At 37.2% G+C, this 19,403-nt stretch overlaps 1 protein-coding gene across 1 annotated transcript; it reads right to left on the bottom strand.

The window, feature by feature from the left end:
* Positions 1 to 353: 353 nt before the first annotated feature.
* On the bottom strand, positions 354 to 6,607 carry LOC132060213 (alpha-glucosidase-like). Its single transcript, XM_059453135.1, has 5 exons — positions 6,312 to 6,607; positions 4,894 to 5,603; positions 3,668 to 3,898; positions 2,273 to 2,943; positions 354 to 1,460 (listed from the first exon to the last, which is right to left on the bottom strand). Exons 1-5 carry the CDS (start codon positions 6,554 to 6,556, stop codon positions 582 to 584), a joined length of 2,736 nt encoding a protein of 911 aa, XP_059309118.1. The 5' UTR covers positions 6,557 to 6,607; the 3' UTR covers positions 354 to 581.
* Positions 6,608 to 19,403: the final 12,796 nt, after the last annotated feature.

The following is a 19,403-nucleotide window of genomic DNA, read 5'->3' on the forward strand; positions in this document are numbered from 1 at the left end:
GAAAATGAGTTTCACAAGTGACATTCCACATTATTGTGTCCTCCCACCCTCCAACACACCTCATCTTCATCCACACCCTAGTGTTATCATTTTTCACTCTTTTTTCGGGTGCTAGAGCTCTTAATTTGGCTGCAGCGAAATTTTACATGAACTATGCTCTGTCATTCTAATTACATGGACTATGCTATTAAGGACCTGACGCGGCATGAATTCTAATTAGTCAGGCTAGTGGGTCCGAATACCAGCTGGTTATTGAAGAAAAGGGCAAAAGAGAATAATTTGAATATGAACTCGGTCCATGTTATAGGCTTGTAGCTCTACCTTCTACAACTAAAGAGGCCAATAACAAACAATAATAGAATTAGAATATTTATTATAACATGGCAATAACCTTCCAACTTTTTCTGCTAACTCCATTGATGAACAATGTGGCAGTTTTGTTTGAAGTACATAAACATTAGCTAAGCTGATTCTTCATGGCTTTATCAGTTCATCAGTAAATGAGAACAGACAAAGAAAAATCTTTATTTTCCCTGTTCTACAATATGAAGATAATAAGATCATCACTGTTCTGTTCTTAATCATTTGGCAAGTGTTAGCTCAAGACTAAATTCTTTTCCAATAAGAACTGATAGAGCTGTCATCTCCAAAACACCAGATGCAAATTTTGTTCTAATTCTTGAGTATAAATGCCTTTTGCCCACCGTTTTAGTGTTCAAATTATATGCACTTATTTTACTCACCCCTTTCTTCAGTCCAAGAAAAGTCACTTTGTGTATGGTCCAATTCTTACTCAAAGCAAACTCTTCATTCATAACATTTGATCTGAGATATAACTTATTGTTCACAAGACAAGTGTGAAATTTCACTAAACTCCACTTTCCACGCTCTCCTCCCATGTCAACGTCCTCGCCATCATCCAAAAATACTTCGCCTGAACTATTTCCCATGTTGTTGAGGGCAACAAGAAGTTCAAACGGAGTATCCCGGGCTTCCCTTGTTGTCATTGCTTCACCTTGCATCGGCAGCATATTTCCCTCCCGGAGGTGTACGTTGATATGATCGGGTGGTGCATCAAGGCTGATGTAGCTACCAGACTTCATATTCACGTAGTTTGAATAGTTGAAGAGGTCGAACCAGGTACCGGATGGAAAATACGCGTTAACTGAAACTGCTCCAGATGTCAGCACTGGGGATATCATTAACCCCTTACCAAGGAGAAACTGAGAGTTGATCTCATAAGTGTTTGTGTCCTCGGGGAATGAAAAGAAAAGGGGCTGCGCTATAGGGACGCCTCGGGAATGTGCCTCGAACATCAGCGTATAGAAGTATGGTAAAAGCCGGTAGCGAAGTCCAAGCACCTTTCTGGCTGTTGCAGCTACGGTATCCCAGATATATAGCTCTTGATGGATAGTACCCTTATCGGTGTGGTCCCTTGAAAAGGGATAAAATGCACCTACCTACATTCCACAAGATGTTGATTATTATCAGCTATCAAAAAAGTATCATACTTGAATTTGAATTTTGAATGGAATAGAAAATTGACATTCTGTTTTGATAGGCACAACTTGTGTTCCCCCGATTAGAACATAAAGCACAATAAAACAATACTCCCTCGATCCCACCTTATGTGACATTCTTTCCTTATTAGTCAGTCCCGAAAAGATTGACACCTTTCTATAATTAGTAACAATTAATCTTTACACTTTCCATCTTATCCTTAATGATATAATTTATAGCCACACAAATATCTGTGTCTTATTTTGGACCACAAGTTTCAAAAGTTTTCCTTTCATTTTTAAAATTTGCACTCAATCAAACACCTTCACATAAATTGAGACGGAGGGATTAAAAGAAAAGAAAGACGGATATTATAGATATCTCACACATGTTTAAGCCATACAAACTTTCTTTTCTAATACACTTCAAAATCGTATTCTATTAAAAAATCTGTAAAACGAAATCTCTAATTAACATATGAGCATTTTAAGGAAAGCATTAAAACTCTAATTCATATATTTATGAAAACGAACATATTGCAGAGGATTCTTCATTAACTTTATAAAAAGAGACGGATCTAGGATTTATATTGAATGAGTTCTGGACAGTGACCTCAAGTTGATATGCAATAATAACCGACAAGATAACGAGTATCAATATTAAATATACATTTAAATAGTAAAAGAAGAACCATCATAGGGGCTACTTTTGAAACTTCTGGAAAAAAATCATAAACTTCCAATATATGCAGCAAACGCAAAAGAACTTGTACCTGAATCCAACGGCGGCATAATTCTTCATTAGTATCTCTCTGAAATCCACATATATCAGCTCCAACCATGGGAATCCCAAACAATCCAGAATTTAAAATGCTGGGAATACTATAAACCAAGTCACTCCAATTGGCTGCAATATCTCCGGTCCAATGTGCTGTGTAATTGCCAGCACCGACAAAAGTAGACCTGCTAAGTATAAACGGCCTTTTACCAGTAACATTAACTAAAGCAGCATTGGTCGTTTTAGCTTCGAGGAATCCATAGAGGTTATGAACATTGTACTCTAAGGTGTTCCCGAAATGTACTGATGTTGCTGGGACCGTGCTCTCGTTTATTGGACTTAAGGCTCCATAGTTATTGATCTTATAAGGAGGGTTGTCAATGGTAGAAGATGGGCTAGGAGGAGAAGAATTGAAGTTTGATAACTCGTTAGAATTGAAGTTTGATAACTCGTTCATGTCAATCCAGAGCCCATCAACAGGGAGAAGGTCATGGAAAATTCTGATTTCGTTACTCCAGAAGACTCTGCCTCGGGGATTTATGAAATCGGGAAAGTAGACTTTTCCAGGCCAAACTTCACCAAGATAAGGGATACCATCACGTTTGATGAAAATGTCCGCTTGCATCCCTCTCTTGTATGTCTCATATGAGCTATTTATGCTGATCCCTGTGAAAAAAAACATTGAGATCATAAAAGAAAATAGAGTTTAGTGCTTTGATCAAGTCATTTGGCCCAATATCTTTGCAATTTCTCAACTTCTACATCGATTTAAGTATAAACAGAAAGGCAAAAGCGCAAAAAACTCCAAGGTCCATTCAGAGGCGATCCAGGATTTAAGTTTATGGGTTCAATATCTAAGGTTATTAGTGTTAAACCCACTATATCTTTGAAGTTATGGGTTCACATCTACTATTTGTTGCAATTTTCGTGAATTTTTACATATAAATTATGCTCTGCGTCGAAAATGCTGGGTTCAGATGAACCTTGCGTCGATATGCTACGTCCGCCACGGGGTGCATTGGGGATTTACGCGCAAAGCACAAATAAAGCACGGAGTTTAATGAAGAAAGGCGCGAATGGAGAAAACACACAGATATGCATCTGTAGTCCTGACTAGTAATAAAAAAAATGGACAAAGAAATTGAAGAAAAAAATAACAATAAAGTGAAATATCATTTGTTTAGAGTTGTCTCTTCAGGATTATGCTCATTGGCAAGGAAAAGTATGCCTTAGAGCCTTGATGATGATACTGAAGCGCCCGCTTAGCGAGGCAAAGCGCTCAACATGTTCTGCAACTCGCTTCAGGGCTCAGCGCGCTTTAAGCGCACCTTTGGCAGCATTGAGTATAAATATCAACAGAAGCAAGAAAATTCAACATGTCAAAACTCACCTGGATCCAATATGAGAACAAATTTCTGGCCATTGTGATGAAGTGCATCGACAAATTTCTTCATCTGGTCAAGAGGGAAATTGATCGGATCAAGTGTGAAATCCTTATAGGCATCCACATGATCAATATCTATCCACATGACCTCAAGAGGGATCTGAGCTTTTGCATAACCAGCAACCACATTCTTAACTTCAGTAATATCTTTATAACCATAACGGCATTGGTGAAAGCCTGTGAAGAAAAAATTGCAATAGTTTGCATGAAAGAACAATTACACGAATTCATGCCAAGCTACAAACAAAACAAAACAAAAAAAAATTAAACATAAAATTGGGAAGTGTGTGAATCAAGCAGTTAGAGGAGATTATGCGTGAAGTACTAAACAAAATTCAAACGAATCTCTTCGGATTTTTTAAACCGATCATGTTGCTTTTGCTACTCTGGATAATATTTCCATTTCAATTTTAATTATGGTGTCAGTACAATTCAATCATCAAAAAGTTTAATGTGTCTGTAAAAGTACATTGTGAAACTGCCCTAGTTGATTCGGAAGCGAACCCCAGACATGCCTTTAGAAAGTTTTTGCTGAATGACTTTACCAAGAAAAAAGTGTTTGATGCCCCTTCTTACTGGCCTCCCAAGCATGATCTATTTCATGGTAGTTATTTACTGAACTTTCCAAAGGTAGCAACTAATCTTTGAGTAATCATAAAAGTTGCAGCAACTAATCCCCCGAGAGTGATTTCATTTAATTACCGGATGAAATCATGTCAGAATTCATCGCTTTTTCAGTGTCTACCATTGAAAAGCTAGAGTACCTTTATTAACTTTCTAAAGTCTAAGGGCTTGGGGAAAAGAGTAGCCATAAATTAGCCGTGCATTCACAAGTTGAGGAGAATGAGGTAGCTGAGGCACTGATCATTACCAAAGTAAACAATCTGCAAGATTAATTTTATATTATTAACTTAAAAGACTATGTTGCTCAAACTCTTCAAATATGTCGACAGGTGCATAACAAAAATTAGCGTATTTTTGGAGGTTACGACACGGGTGAGGCAGCATTTTTGCAGAGTTCGAGCAACATAGTTTAAAGACAGTGCTTGTTAGTTCTTGTTAACTATCATCAGTATCGAAACTCCAACCCATTTCAAAAGAGAAGGTCATGAGATCAATAACCAGCAAAAACACTACAAAATAATAGGTAATTCACTAGTTTAATTACGCACCAAAAGACCAGTATGGCATAGGTGCTGGGCGGCCAATGAGCTCTGTGTACTGTTCCATGACCAATTCTGGCACAGGACCAGCAAAGAAGTACAAATCAATGACCCCTCCAATCACCTTGTAAGTAATCCTGTCACCAGCATATAGAATATCCATCCCATTGCTGTTGAACAACAAAACCCCGTGTGTAGTCCCCACTCCAGGATGAGACCTGACGTCCATGTAAAAAGGGTGGGATCCATGCAAGTTGATATCAACATTTGCACTAGCAGTACCAGTATTCCAAAGAGTTAATGTCTGGTTATGCTTGAGCTTAAGTGTTCTTTTAGTATGCTCCCCGAGCCCGTAGATAGATGACCTATTAGCTGGCAATGAAGAGGACAATTGAAGGTACTGGTCCTTGAAGATGAGGAACGTGTCTGGAGAATCTTTTTTAGGTGAGGTGTCAAAAAGAACGTCACCTGAGGAGCGACGCTTGATGGTAAAGCCAAAAGGGGTAGTGTTGTAGAGAGTGAAACTAAGGTCGGACATGTTGTTTGTATGGAAGTAATGCGTGTCTTCCAATAATGGAAGTGACGAAAAAGAATGTTTTTCTAAGAGTGAGCTGTGGGGGGGTGAATGAGTTTCGCGGGCAATAAATTCTTGAGGAACTTCCCATCTTTCATGATCTGCATCTGTAATTCTGACTCGCAAACGATCTTTTTTCTCAAAACTGCAAAATCCATCAACATGTAAAACAAGAAAAAGGCTAATTGTTATTTCTTGCTTCCACTAACAGTAATTCACAATGCTACCTTTTGGGAAATTTGGATACATAGAAGATCTTGGAAACATGATTTTTCAATTACAGAAAAGACAGACCTCAAAACATTACTAAATTCTTTATGCTTATTTTTTCAACCTTTTTGGTTATCCGTTGTGTCACTTTTCACTCCAAACTTTTAACAAAATTCAAGTTCAGACCAGTTTTTTAAGTAAAAAAACAAAAAACAAAAAAATTACTCACAGATTTTTTACATTTTTTCAAGTAATATGCATGTGAAAACACAACTTCAACTTCCAAATAACCTTTTTCAACTTCAACTATTACTTTTTTTAAATATCAATCGGTTCATGTCCAAAAGCTGACTTAAATTTGATGGACAATAACATACCTAGTGTAATCCCACTATTGGGTATACCTTATCCTACCTTGGGAGGTAGATAGGTTGTTTTCGATAGACCCTCAGCTTAAGGAAAAATATCGCATAGCATGACAAAGCATTTTGAAAAAAAAAGAAACAGTAACTACAACAAAAAACTAATACGATAATCGAAGTACAAGAAACAACAAAAATCGAAAGACCAAGAAACTACAAGAGTAAAAAGACTTAAAAATTGATGGAATTTCAATAAATAAGGATGTAATGTAAATCATTACCATGCAGTAAGGGTGAGATTTTGAATGTCAGGTCCAAAAACAGATGAACTTTTGATGAGTTGAAGACTAGCAGTCAACGTTCTACCAGATGAGTCAACGCTTACTGATTGAACATTGTAACCATATCCAACTGGTTCATCAGCTTTTGTTAGTGCTAACAATGGAACCAAGAAAGTGAAGAACAATAGACAGTTATAGAGAATAACAGTACAAGATTGTTTGGATTTCTCAGTGAGTGTGTTCATTGTCTAGTAGAGAAAAAGTGATGAAGAGAATGATAATATCTAATTTGACGTCTGACATTTTATAGGAAACGTAAGGCATTATGGTCAGTCCAAAAGAATTAGGGGAAACTACACAAAACACCCCTAGAACCTAAACTAATTACCCATTTATGCCCCCACTTAAACTAATTACTGCCAATACCTTTTTGCATGAAATATTACCCGATTTGTTACCTCTGTTTTCTTTGTTTCTTTCTCTTAATTTCTTTTTGTATTTTTTTTGGTTACTTTCTGTTCTTTTTTTTTTATTTATTTTTTTGTCCTTTTTTTTTGGTTTTTAAGATAAAAATACTAGTTAATTGTCTTTTAAGTGTCCTTTTTTGAAGGAATGAACAAGTCCTCTATGATCCCAGAATCATTTTTTTTGTGCGGATTGCCCTTCAAAGGCACTGGTCTTTAATTTTTGCCCCTCAAATTGGTAGTCTTTAATTTTTGCCCTTACCCTAATATCCCGAGGTTCTGGGTTCGAATACCAGCTCAGTAAAAAAAAAAAAAAAAAATTTGCAAGGCAGAAGTTTGGATTCGTAAGGCAGAGTTTTGCATGCCAAACTCCGCCTTCAAACTCTACCTTAAGGTAGAAAACTCTAGCATGAGGGAGAGTTTTGCAAAACTCTGCATGAGGGAGAGTTTTGCAAAACTCTACCTGAGGCCTAACTTTGCTATGAAACTCTGTCTTGCGATTTTTTTTTACTGAGCCGAGGTTCGAACTCTAAACCTCATGGTATTAGGCGAAGGACAAAAATTAAAGACCACCAATTTGAGGGGCAAAAATTAAAGACCAATGCCTTTGAAGGATAATCGTGCAAATGACCCTCCCAGAATCAACCACCATGGTTCAACTTCGCTTTTTAAAAAAAATTCAGTATCCGCATCGGAGCCCGACTAATCTGGATTAGTGTCGCGTAGGGCCCATTTGGGGGAAGTGCTTCCTACCAACGATTTTTCATAGTAAAATTTTCATAAACGACTACCTTTTAGCTCCTTCTAATAACCTATAACTACATGTTATATATTTACAATTCGTAGCTAGATCTCCTATATTTAGCTAGTCGACCGTATACTAAAATATAGTGCAAATATAGCGGAAATACAGACGCCGGGCTAACTGAAATTGCTATATTTATGGAAACAAAATCATTCCAATTTAAATTAAAATCGCTTTATTGTTCACCGATTCACGCAAATATCCTCCCATTCAATATCTGATCCCATATCGCATTCAAACAGCTAACAAATTCAAAAAAATTTGAATTCAAAAAAGTACATTCATATTTTTAACGAAAAATAAAAGATTCAATGATTAGTTCATCAAAAAAAAAAATAACAATATCAAACCAGTGAACATAGCTCGATTAGAACGACGAATATATATTTGATTTCATCTGTTGAAATATCGAATTGAAGTTGAGTTCATAATTGAGGTAACAATCTTTTCACTGCAACCTTTTATTTTTTCGGCTTTTCTGAATTTTTGAATATACGAAAACTCAGATTCATAGATTCAACATATAATTTTATCAGCTAAATTGAATATAACACATTGCTGTATTCGAAAACAATAGGATAATGACTAGCGTAACTGCGTTGATCCGTCATTCTGGTTTTTGGAACGATCAGAACTATTTTGTGAATTACAAAATTGATGCTGTTGTATCCACTGATAATTGCAATTACGATGAGTTAGTTTCTACGATTACAAATCAATTAGGCGTGGATACTGTCAGGAAAATTATTTCAATAAAATATCTTGTTGGAAGGCGATTTTCAACCAATTGAAATACACAACGATATGGGAGTTCATGTGTACGTTGAGCTTAAGAGAGAAAACGAGTTAGGGATGTATCCAATGTGCGTTAGTATTCATGATTTTGATGTTGAAGATGATGCGACGGTGTAATCGTATTATTGGAGATGATGTACGTGCAAATTGGATATAGCGAGAATCGGGATGGTATGGAAGTTTGTGATTCTACGGAAAGAGAACCGTTTTTTTGTTTGAGAATGACAACAATTTGGTAATTTCGAAACCGGGAAGCGAAAGGAGTTTTTGTCGATAAATTTACCGTGATAAGGAAACTTTGAAAATTGTGATGACGAAATATGCAATTCGTGGAAGATTCAATTTCAAAACGAGAGAGATCGAATGCTATAAGGTATGTCTTTCTAAATGTATTCTGGTAACTGAAAGTGCAGATGTATTTTTGTTATATTTGTACTATATTTAGATGATTTGTTAACTTGTTTAACCAAATTTTTTATTTTAAAACGTCTGATGCAATATATTTCTGATATATTTTTTGTCTATTTCTACTGTATTTAATTGATATATTATGTACTATTTGCATTGTATGATGTAGCTATACTCTGGCATGTTGGTCGCCGGAATGTAAATGGAAGTTCAGAGCGTCGAGAATTGGGGATTCTCGAAATGTTCGGGGTTAGATTTTCGATGGCGAACATACATGTCCGTCAAGGACAAGGTGTATTCGCAACGACAAGCAAAAGAGTTGGTTTATTGGAGAAGCGGTTGTCAAGGCGAAAATAACTAACCATAAAAGGAAGATCACACCGGGATATAAAGACGATGTCAAAAATGAATTTGGCGTAGATGTTTCTTATATGATGGCATGGAGAGCTAGGAGAGAAGGCTATAAAAGATTTCGTGAGGACGGTACCGATTCATACAAGAAGTTGCCGGCGTATATATACATCCTTGATAAAACGTATCCTGGATCGCTTTGTTAAAATGCATAAATCACCGAGAAAATGAGTGTATGTATTTGTTTGTAGCACTCAAAGCATTCATAAAGGGATTCGAGTGTTGTAGACCAATAGTTGTAGTGGATGGTGCACACCTTAAATCAACGTATAATGGTACATTTGTGTCGGCAAGTACTTTGGATGGAGCAGGTATGTGTAATTCTATTGTATGAATTTTTTTTTTATAAATACAACAGTATGCTATTGATTTGCAAATAAAGCTGCTAAAAACATACTTTGCATAAATTGCTGGTGTTAATTTGTGAATAATATATGCTGAAATACACTGTAAATATGTGGTGAATATATTGTAAATATATACTGTTGTTTTAACAATAATGTTGCTAAAAACACATTGTGAGATCAAAATTCAGTTAGAATATGTGTTGAATATCTTATAAATATACACTGACTTTTGTAGGTAATATCCTACCACTAGCGTATGGTGTGATAGATTCTGAGAATAATAAGTCCTGGACGTGGTTCTTTGAACTGCTCACAAGCTTATGGTGTTAGGAAAAATATGTGTGTCGTGTCCGACCGACATGAAAGCATAATACACGTAGTTTCTAAGGTGTATCCTACTGTTCCTCATTTGGCTTGTATATGGCATTTGTGGAAAAATGTGACAAAGCAATACACAACAAACGAGTGAGGTGTTGAGTCACTATATTTTATTCCTTTGGCGAAAGCATACGGCCCAAGACGAGTTCGATAAATTAATGGAGAAGATTGGGAATGTTGATATTCGGGTAAAACGATACCTAGAAGATGTTTGAAAGGGATAAATGGTCTAGGCTTTATTCACACATTAACGAGAGGATGGACAATGAATTCGAATATAGCCGAATGTATTAATGGAAAAGCTGGTTGTCAAAAAGAGAGTTACATATTTTTGATTTCCTTGAAGAAGTGAGGAAGATGTTTGGTAGATGGAATTGCACAAATAGAAAAAATGGTACCTACACATTCACAACACTGATGAGGCGGTATCAAGAGATGTTGTCTGTCACGCCCCGAACCATGGCCTAGGCGTAACACGGCACTCGGACCTTGCTTGCATGTGTCCGAGCGAACCTCGTGGCTTGCTTGTCAACATGGGGAATCAAAACAATATACTCTTATATGATGCAATTTAAATGAATCATGAAAATGTAATTTGCGGAATAAAATCTTAAAATTATCTCATAGCATGAAAAATCATGAAAAGGTAATAGTCTGCAAACATGAAAGAATAACTGACTCTGTGAACTAATATCTATCTATGAAACCTCTAAAACATGTCTGAATACTAACTACCAGGACGTGGCCCTGGACTACCATAAACTGCATACTAATACGGACTCCATGTTGAACCCCGAGAGGAGTGGGGCTCACCAATAAGCTGATAACTGAGGTGATCCTACTGCGCATGTGTATGCTCCTGAAAATCGGTATCTGCACCGCGTGAAGTGCGGAGGCCCGGGCAAAAGGGACGTTAGTACATGGTGAATAGTACTAGTATGTAAAACCTGCTGAAATGAAGAACATGGCACAACATAGGTATAGGACGTGAACTGAAACTGAATGTAACTTGAACATGAGCATGAAACGGGAGTAAAGTCTGAAACCAGTAAATCAATGAAAATACATGTATATAAAACTTCTTGTAACGTGGGGAATGCTATAGTGTAACCGACAACATGATCTGGTACTTGCGTCCTACCAGGAGAACACCCACACCTTGCCAGGGGATATGAGATTTAAGTAATAATAAGCATGTAAGGATCAAAGCTGCATAATGAAGGTGTTGCCTCCTTGCGACAACCCTTATCCTACGGTGGCAACGTAGTTTTAGGCTATCTCAGCCTTCTCGGTTAACTAAGCAATCCCAAAAATATGAACATGATATAGTTGGCTAAGAAGCCCATGATTTTAGTGAAATAACTTGTAAATAACTTGTAATCATGATTTCAAATAACTTGTAAATAACTTGTAATATGGTTTCATGAAATATCTTGTCATAGTCTTGCAAACATGTTCTTGATTCATGAGTAATAACAATAGTTCATAATTATATATATAATTGACTTGAAAACATGCTTGTAACTTGCTACATAAAATCATAAATTTTCATATAAACATAATGAGAACACATGAGGAAGAATTCATGATTCATGGATTAAGCTAGGGTTCCTAATAACCGTAATGGAAGATTAGGAATACAATAACGAATATAGATACAAAGTTCATGTATATAAATATATAACTATACGGGCTACCAATATGTTGGGTTTAACGCCCTAGGGTTTGAACTTCATGGATATCAAGAAACGGAGCATGGGGAAGAACGTAGAGATTCCCACATGTGGATGGAAGTTCTACATACCTTAGTCGCTCCAAAACTTGAATTAAAGACTTGAGCTTTGAAGAGGATTTCCAAAATCTTGAATTCTTGAACCTTGAGATGGTTTTCTTGAAAACCCTAGTTTTAGGAATGATGATTTCTTGTTTAGATTACAAAGATATGTATTAGAATTGACTTGGAATAATTAGAGTAGGCTTACCTTGGTGTTCTTGAGGTTTGGGACTTGTTCTCTATGGATTTAGGGTGATTTTTCGTGAATGGGGTGTTAGGGAAATAAACCCCAAGCTTAAATATAACTCAAAACGCGAAATCCCGAATTTTAACCCGAAACCCGACCTTTTGCGCGATGGGTCCTCGATGCACGGGTATCGCGCGACATTCTACAGGTAAATACTCAGATTGCGCGATCGGCCCGCGATGCGGAGCCATCGCACGCGCCCGCACGCGTGACACGTATCGGTTCTGCATAGTGTTCGGTAAAATAGCCATAACTTCTTGTACATAGCTCTGTTCAAGGCCCATAATATATCGTTGGAAAGCTATTTCAAAGGGCTACAACTTTCATGTTTTAAGTTTCCTCAAATTCCCAACGGATTTTCACGAAATTCGACTGGAAGGCAGTCGTATCAAAACTTAGCCAATTCTATAGACTTTTAAACGCCTTACTATTAGCCATATTGAGACGATCATATCTCCTTGTTCCGATCTCTGATTGGCCTGTTCCTTATATCGTTAGAAAGCTATTTTTACGTACTACAACTTTCATTGAGGGTACTTTCCCAAATTCCCAACTAATCAAAGAGTTATCCTTTACCAAGTAGGCCTATCAACCATTTTCGCAAAACGTTCAAACCTTCAATTTTTCCGCTAAAACTCTAATGATATGAGTCTAACCTTAGTTCTAAGATACGGGGTGTAACATTATCTCCCCATGGGATCATTCATCCTCGAATGATGGATCATGGTTAAGAACGTGGTGGACATGGCTTGAATACATGAACATAAAAGAAACATGACGTAAAACATAAGAGTTTGACATGGTTACGTGGGAACATGGTCATGGATCATGAGAACTGAATACGTGATTACATGGAAACATGTACATGGGGAACATGAAACTGAGTACCGCCTACATGAATGAGAATCATGAAACATTTGTCCTCGATTTATGACTAGTGGTTAAGAATCGCTACTAACTCTGGAATCTACAAAATTTATGGCAGGACTTCCTTCATAATTCGGACCGTCACGACATTTCTTAAACACCTGACAACTAACTAAAGTACCAACACACAACTTACATAGCATCTTAATACGCATGATGTGACATAATGTGATTACTGAATCTTGAATGTATCTAACATAAATACTGAGCTGGCTTGAACACACGGATATTGGCTGAATGATTACATGATTACTATACATGGGGTTTGGAAAAAAAATACGTAGGCACGAATGACATGAGTACTGGAAATAGGCACGAACATGACATGATTACCTGGGCGTGAGATGCATGACGTGGGACATAAATACATGAAACTGGATGACAGGAATACATGAGTGCTAAACTGTCATGAGATACGGATACGTGTAAACATGGATATCGTAACATGGGATCTGAATGTCGAAAACATGATTGTTACACATGAGGGTTGAATACTAAGCACGGGTAGGATTTGGATACTTAGAGACTTGATCATAGATGCTCGTTTGTCACCATGGTAATATGAGATAGAGAGTATGACTTAGGCTTTGAATGTAAGCGTAACTCGATGTGAATGCGACAGACTTGAGTCGTATAACAAGAATGTGATCCTAACATAGGTGTTCATAAATCTCTAGCATAGGCATGACATGAATACGTCGAATCTGAGTAGAATACTCCCGAGATAAGTACAATAGGGTACATGAAAAGATATCTATTTGAATATAGGAATGCACCTTACTTCTGATTATCTTGCTAGCTGTTAATCAAGATTATGAATACCTTAGCTCATTTTGCTCATTCGCGTGAGCGAATTATAGAGGACTGAGAGAAAAGGAATTATTGGTACTATTCACATGAGATACTTTGCTTTAGAGAACAAACATGACATGGTGCATTGTACATGGAGGACGTAACGTGGAACATGCGTACATGGGAACGTGATTCATATGGAATGAAACGTGAATAGCATGACATGGGGCATGGGACCATGAGCAACCTGACATTTACATGAGTACATCATGGATGCATATCGTGGCGTTTGGACCTAATTTCATGAGTATTGAGCTATTAATAAGACATAAAGCGTGATTTACGTGGAGTACAATTGTAGGCTCACTCTTGGGTACTCATAGACGTACATGGGGATGGATAAGATATCACTTTTGGAACTTGGCTATACTTACAGAATGGGACATGGTTCAACATAGTTTACTCTTATTACTGTAAGTCGACACCCTCATTATAAAATAAGACTCATGAAGGCAAGGATCATAGGCATAAATGCTTTGTTCGTAAAGCACCTAAGGCATAATTAGAAAGTCATCTTGAACTTAAACAGGGCATAAGTACTTCGGAAAAGAAAATGGCATCCTTTGTGCCAAGCTACGAGCTGCTTTAAAACTGTAACTAGAGGAACATAAGCATGAGTTTCGTAGAATCGTGGGTAGGACATCCATCTTGACTTACTCTTATCATTACCTACCACCCCCACTGTTAGGCTATTTCTATATGTGGATGCTCAAAGAAGTAGGTCGTGGGCACGAGTACGTGAGAACGTAGGTAGCATATCTTTGGAGTTGAAATAAATCATTTACCTAAGGCATTTTTCCCTTGTTCAAGGACCAGGTGGGCATTCCATAGGATTCTTAGTCTTTAACTATTGTGTTACCTTCTCCTCAATCATTATCAAAATCAACATCATATTCGGAAAGCACTTAGAAGATAGAGCACGATCATGGGTATAAAAGCACGATAGATACGTGAGACATGAATGCGGTCTTTAACCTTGGACATGAGTACAACCTGATGTAAGAAACATGAAAAAACATTCCCTCGCATAGCTTACTATCGTATGGAGACTTAATTCTTGTATCTTAAACATGGAGTGTAAAGCTTTAACAAGGGCATAAGATAGGTATGCTTTGCATGTGTAGAGTACGTTTGGGCATTGGTACTACATAGTGCATGAATTATTCTCGAAATTGAAACGTTACACCCTTAAACCTTTTATCGCCTAAAACTTGATCTCAGCGACATGACAAAAGACGAATTCCACACACTTTATCTTAGCTACATGAAACTGTGATCCTTTGACATAATCTCCTTAACACCTATCAACTTACAAAACACATAGTTTATATCGGCACCTTATCGCACGATCTCCCCCTTAGTTCAAAAGCTGACGTTTAAAGCCTGTGGATCCCTTGAGTTAGCGATAAGTGGTCATCTAGTGATTCTGCTAAGTTCCTCTAACATACTGATGACTCATTTTTTTTGGTTTACTTCAAGCAAGTCTTACTTACTGAGAAAACTGGATTACTTAAATGAACGGGTTTCTAATGTACATAACGGTATAACTTGGCTTTGTCAGTCTTGGGGAAAACTCTTTTCTGATAATTCTTAAAGGCTCTTCTTCTGTAGCTTGATCTCTTACTGCTTAGATGGTTTTCTTCTTTCACCCATGTCTACACCTCGAATTTAACTTAGACCCTCTAGGTTCTAACACACCTTCAGTGTATTCAGACAGTTACCTTAGTAGTGCTAACTTGACTAAGTAACTCAAATCGTACTTCTACTAACTCTGCTGAAATTTCTAATTCCCGTATCTATTCAAACTTACTTACTATGCTTCTGTTAACCACTTGTTAGCATCACATTATCTAATTCTTCTCTGAGTACTAAAGTGAAGCATAAGGTTATTTCTAACTTTTCCTCCTTATCTGACTCTATTCTGGGGTTGTATACTATCTTTCTGAACTATAGACATGGATCACACTTAAGGAAATTTCATCTGTCTCAAATTCTCAAATGAGAAATTGGAACAACTAACCCCAAACTCCCTATACAGTTTCAAAATTATATTACATTATACATATCGGGATAAATACTTAATCACATAACCTAAGAGGGAATTGTCATATCTTTTATCTCATAGTAATATCTGCTTCTTGTAGTAACTCACTAACATCATACTCTCTAGGTCTGATCTGAATAAGCTTAAATAAATTAAAACTAACCCCACAAAAAAAAAATTCAATATCGTCTGCTCATGGTTTTCTTATCGCATCAGTCCCTTCCTAGTCATGTACATAGATCATATGGCAAAATATATATATATATATATATATATATATATATATATATATATATATATATATATATATATATATATATATCCTAAAAAAAGTCGAGACTTTCTAGTATTACAGGTGGTTGGCTCTTAGGCTATTTCCTGCTCAAAACTACCGTGGACAATTTATGATTGCTGCAGCTAATTTCATAACATGTTACTCTGTAGGGTCTTAAATCAGAACTATCATCCTTATACTGTAGCTCCATGGTCAGATAATCCAAATAAACTTATTCTGTAAGGTATATAACCTATGTGTACTGCCATGCCGAAACTTGTTTTTAAAAAGGTATTATCACCTGATAAACACACCATGCACTATTTGGTAAGTCTTTTGTCTCGAATTTTCCTTCTCGCCGCTTACGCATTAGATACGTTTAGAATTCGATGGAAAGAGAATGTTACTTCTTCGCTCTAAGCTTCATGGCACGAGTTAGAATAATTCCCGATGCCTCCATCGGAAACAACACATCGATAACGACTAGCTTTACATCTTCCACATCCATTGAGACTAGGCGTATTCGGTAGAATGGGAAACAACACATGAGTTCGAGTGATTTCTGAGAACACAACTCTATTGCACGATCTAGAGTTGAAAGAAGTGAGACAATCTTAAATGTCTCTGGTGGTCAATCGTTTATATGTGCGGCGCGCACACACATATAAAAGTGACCCCACTGGACACGGTTTCATAGACTCCCTAAGACACTTGAACCTAGGCTCTGATACCAAGCTTTGTCACGCCCCGAACCATGGCCTAGGCGTAACACGGCACTCGGGCCTTGCTTGCATGTGTCCGAGCGAACCTCATGGCTTGCTTGTCAACATGGGCATCAAAACAATATACTCTATATGATGCAATTTAAATGAATCATGAAAATGTAATTTGCGGAATAAAATCTTAAAATTATCTCATAGCATGAAAAATCATGAAAAGGTAATAGTCTGCAAACATGAAAGAATAACTGACTCTGTGAACTAATATCTATCTATGAAACCTCTAAAACATGTATGAATACTAACTACCGTGACGTGGCCCGGACTACCATAAACCGCATACTAATACGGACTCCATGTTGAACCCCGAGAGGAGTGGGGCTCACCAATAAGCCGATAATCGAGGTGATCCCTACGCGTACGTGTATGCTCCGAAAATCGATATTCGCACCGTGAAGTGCGAGCCCCGCAAAAGGGACGTTAGTACATGGTGAATAGTACTAGTATGTAAACCTGTCGAAATGAAGAACATGGCACAACATAGGTATAGGACATGAACCGAACCGAATGTAACTTGAACATGAGCATGAAACGGGAGTAAAGTCCGAAATCGAAAATCAATGAAAATACATGTATATAAAACTTCTTGTAACGTGGGGAATGCTATAGTGTAACCGACAACATGATCCGGTACTTGCGTCCTACCAGAGAACACTCACACCTTGCCGGGGGATATGAGATTTAAGTAATAATAAGCATGTAAGGATCCAAATCGCATAATGAAGGTGTTGCCTCCTTGCCGACAACCCCCTTATCCTGCGGTGGCAACGTAGTTTCAAGTTATCTCGAGCCTTCTCGGTTAACTAAGCAATCCCAAAAATATGAACATGATATAGTTGGCTAAGAAGCCCATGATTTTCGTGAAATAACTTGTAAATAACTTGTAATCATGATTTCACGAAATAACTTGTAACATGATTTCATGAAATATCTTGTCAAGATAACTTGTCATAGTATTGCAAACATGTTCTTGATTCATGAGTAATAACAATAGTTCATAATTATATATATAATTTACTTGAAAACATGCTTGTAACTTGCTACACAAAATCATAAAATTTCATATAAACATAATGAGAACACATGAGGAAGAATTCATGATTCACGGATTAAGCTAGGGTTCCTAATAACCGTAATGGAAGATTAGGAATACAATAACGAATATAGATACAAAGTTCATGTATATAAATATATAAATACCGGCTACCAATATGTTGGGTTTAATGTCCTAGGGTTTGAACTTCATGGATATCAAGAAACGGAGCATGGGGAAGAACGTAGAGATTCCCACATGTGGATGGAAGTTCTACATACCTTAGTCGCTCCAAAACTTGAATTAAAGACTTGAGCTTTGAAGAGGATTTCCAAAATCTTGAATTCTTGAACCTTGAGATGGTTTTCTTGAAAACCCTAGTTTTAGGAATGATGATTTCTTGTTTAGATTACAAAGATATGTAATAGAATTGACTTGGAAATAATTAGAGTAGGCTTACTTTGGTGTTCTTGAGGTTTGGTACTTGTTCTCTATGGATTTAGGGTGATTTTTCGTAATGGGGTGTTAGGGAAATAAACCCCAAGCTTAAATATAACTCAAAACGCGAAATCCCGAATTTTGACCCGAAACCCGACCTTTTGCGCGATGGGTCCGTGATGCACGGGCATCGCGCGACATTCTGCAGGTAAATACTCAGATTGCGCGATCGGCCCGCGATGCGGAGCCATCGCACGCGCCCGCACGCGCGACACGTATCGGTTCTGCACAGTGTTCGGTAAAATAGGCATAACTTCTTGTACATAGCTCTGTTAAAGGCCCATAATATACCGTTGGAAAGCTACTTCAAAGGGATACAACTTTCATGTTTTAAGTTTCCTCAAATTCCCAACGGATTTTCATGAAATTCGTTGGAAGGAAGACGTATCAAAACTTAGTCGATTCTATAGACTTTTAAACGCCTTACTATTAGCCATATTGAGACGATCATATCTCCTTGCTCCGATCTCTCGATTGGCTGGTCCTTATATCGTTAGAAATCTATTTTTACGTACTACAACTTTCATTGAGGGTACTTTCCCAAATTCCCAACTAATTAAAGAGTTATCCGCCTAAAGTAGGCCTATCAACCATTTTCGCAAAACGTTCAAACCTTCAATTTTTCCGCTAAAACTCTAATGATATGAGTCTAACCTTAGTTCTAAGATACGGGGTGTAACATTGTCGATCAACGAGTACAAATCAATACGAATGAGGGTATCTTTGGTTGCAACACAAAATTTTAATCTATATTTTACTATATCTAATGCATATTTATCTATATTTCCAATATGGTAAAGCCGCTCCGAGTTAACGCTGTTTTATTGGTTAAATGGTTCTCGAGTGTGAAGCGTCAAGCGAATATGTTTACACAAAGAATGATGGACCGAGGCGTTTCATAATCGATTTGAAGAAGAAAACTTTCTTGACTTGCGGATGTTCGAACCGGACGAGATACCGCGTTCTCATGCATGGCGAGTATTGAAGAATAAAAATTTGATCGTCGATGCATATTGTTCGAATTATTCAAAGCCAAAAAGATTGTGAACACATATG

The sequence above is a fragment of the Lycium ferocissimum genome, chromosome 6, assembly GCF_029784015.1.
Source record: "Lycium ferocissimum isolate CSIRO_LF1 chromosome 6, AGI_CSIRO_Lferr_CH_V1, whole genome shotgun sequence".
Classification (NCBI taxonomy): Eukaryota; Viridiplantae; Streptophyta; class Magnoliopsida; order Solanales; family Solanaceae; genus Lycium; species Lycium ferocissimum.

Coding starts and splice junctions, on each gene's coding strand:
- LOC132060213 (XM_059453135.1), bottom strand. CDS start 6,556: ATGAACACACTCACTGAGAAATCCAAACAATCTTGTACTGTTATTCTC. Junction 3,899..4,893: donor TATGCCATACTGGTCTTTTG/GTGCGTAATTAA, acceptor TTTTCTTCACAG/GCTTTCACCAATGCCGTTAT. Junction 1,461..2,272: donor TATGCCGCCGTTGGATTCAG/GTACAAGTTCTT, acceptor TGTGGAATGTAG/GTAGGTGCATTTTATCCCTT.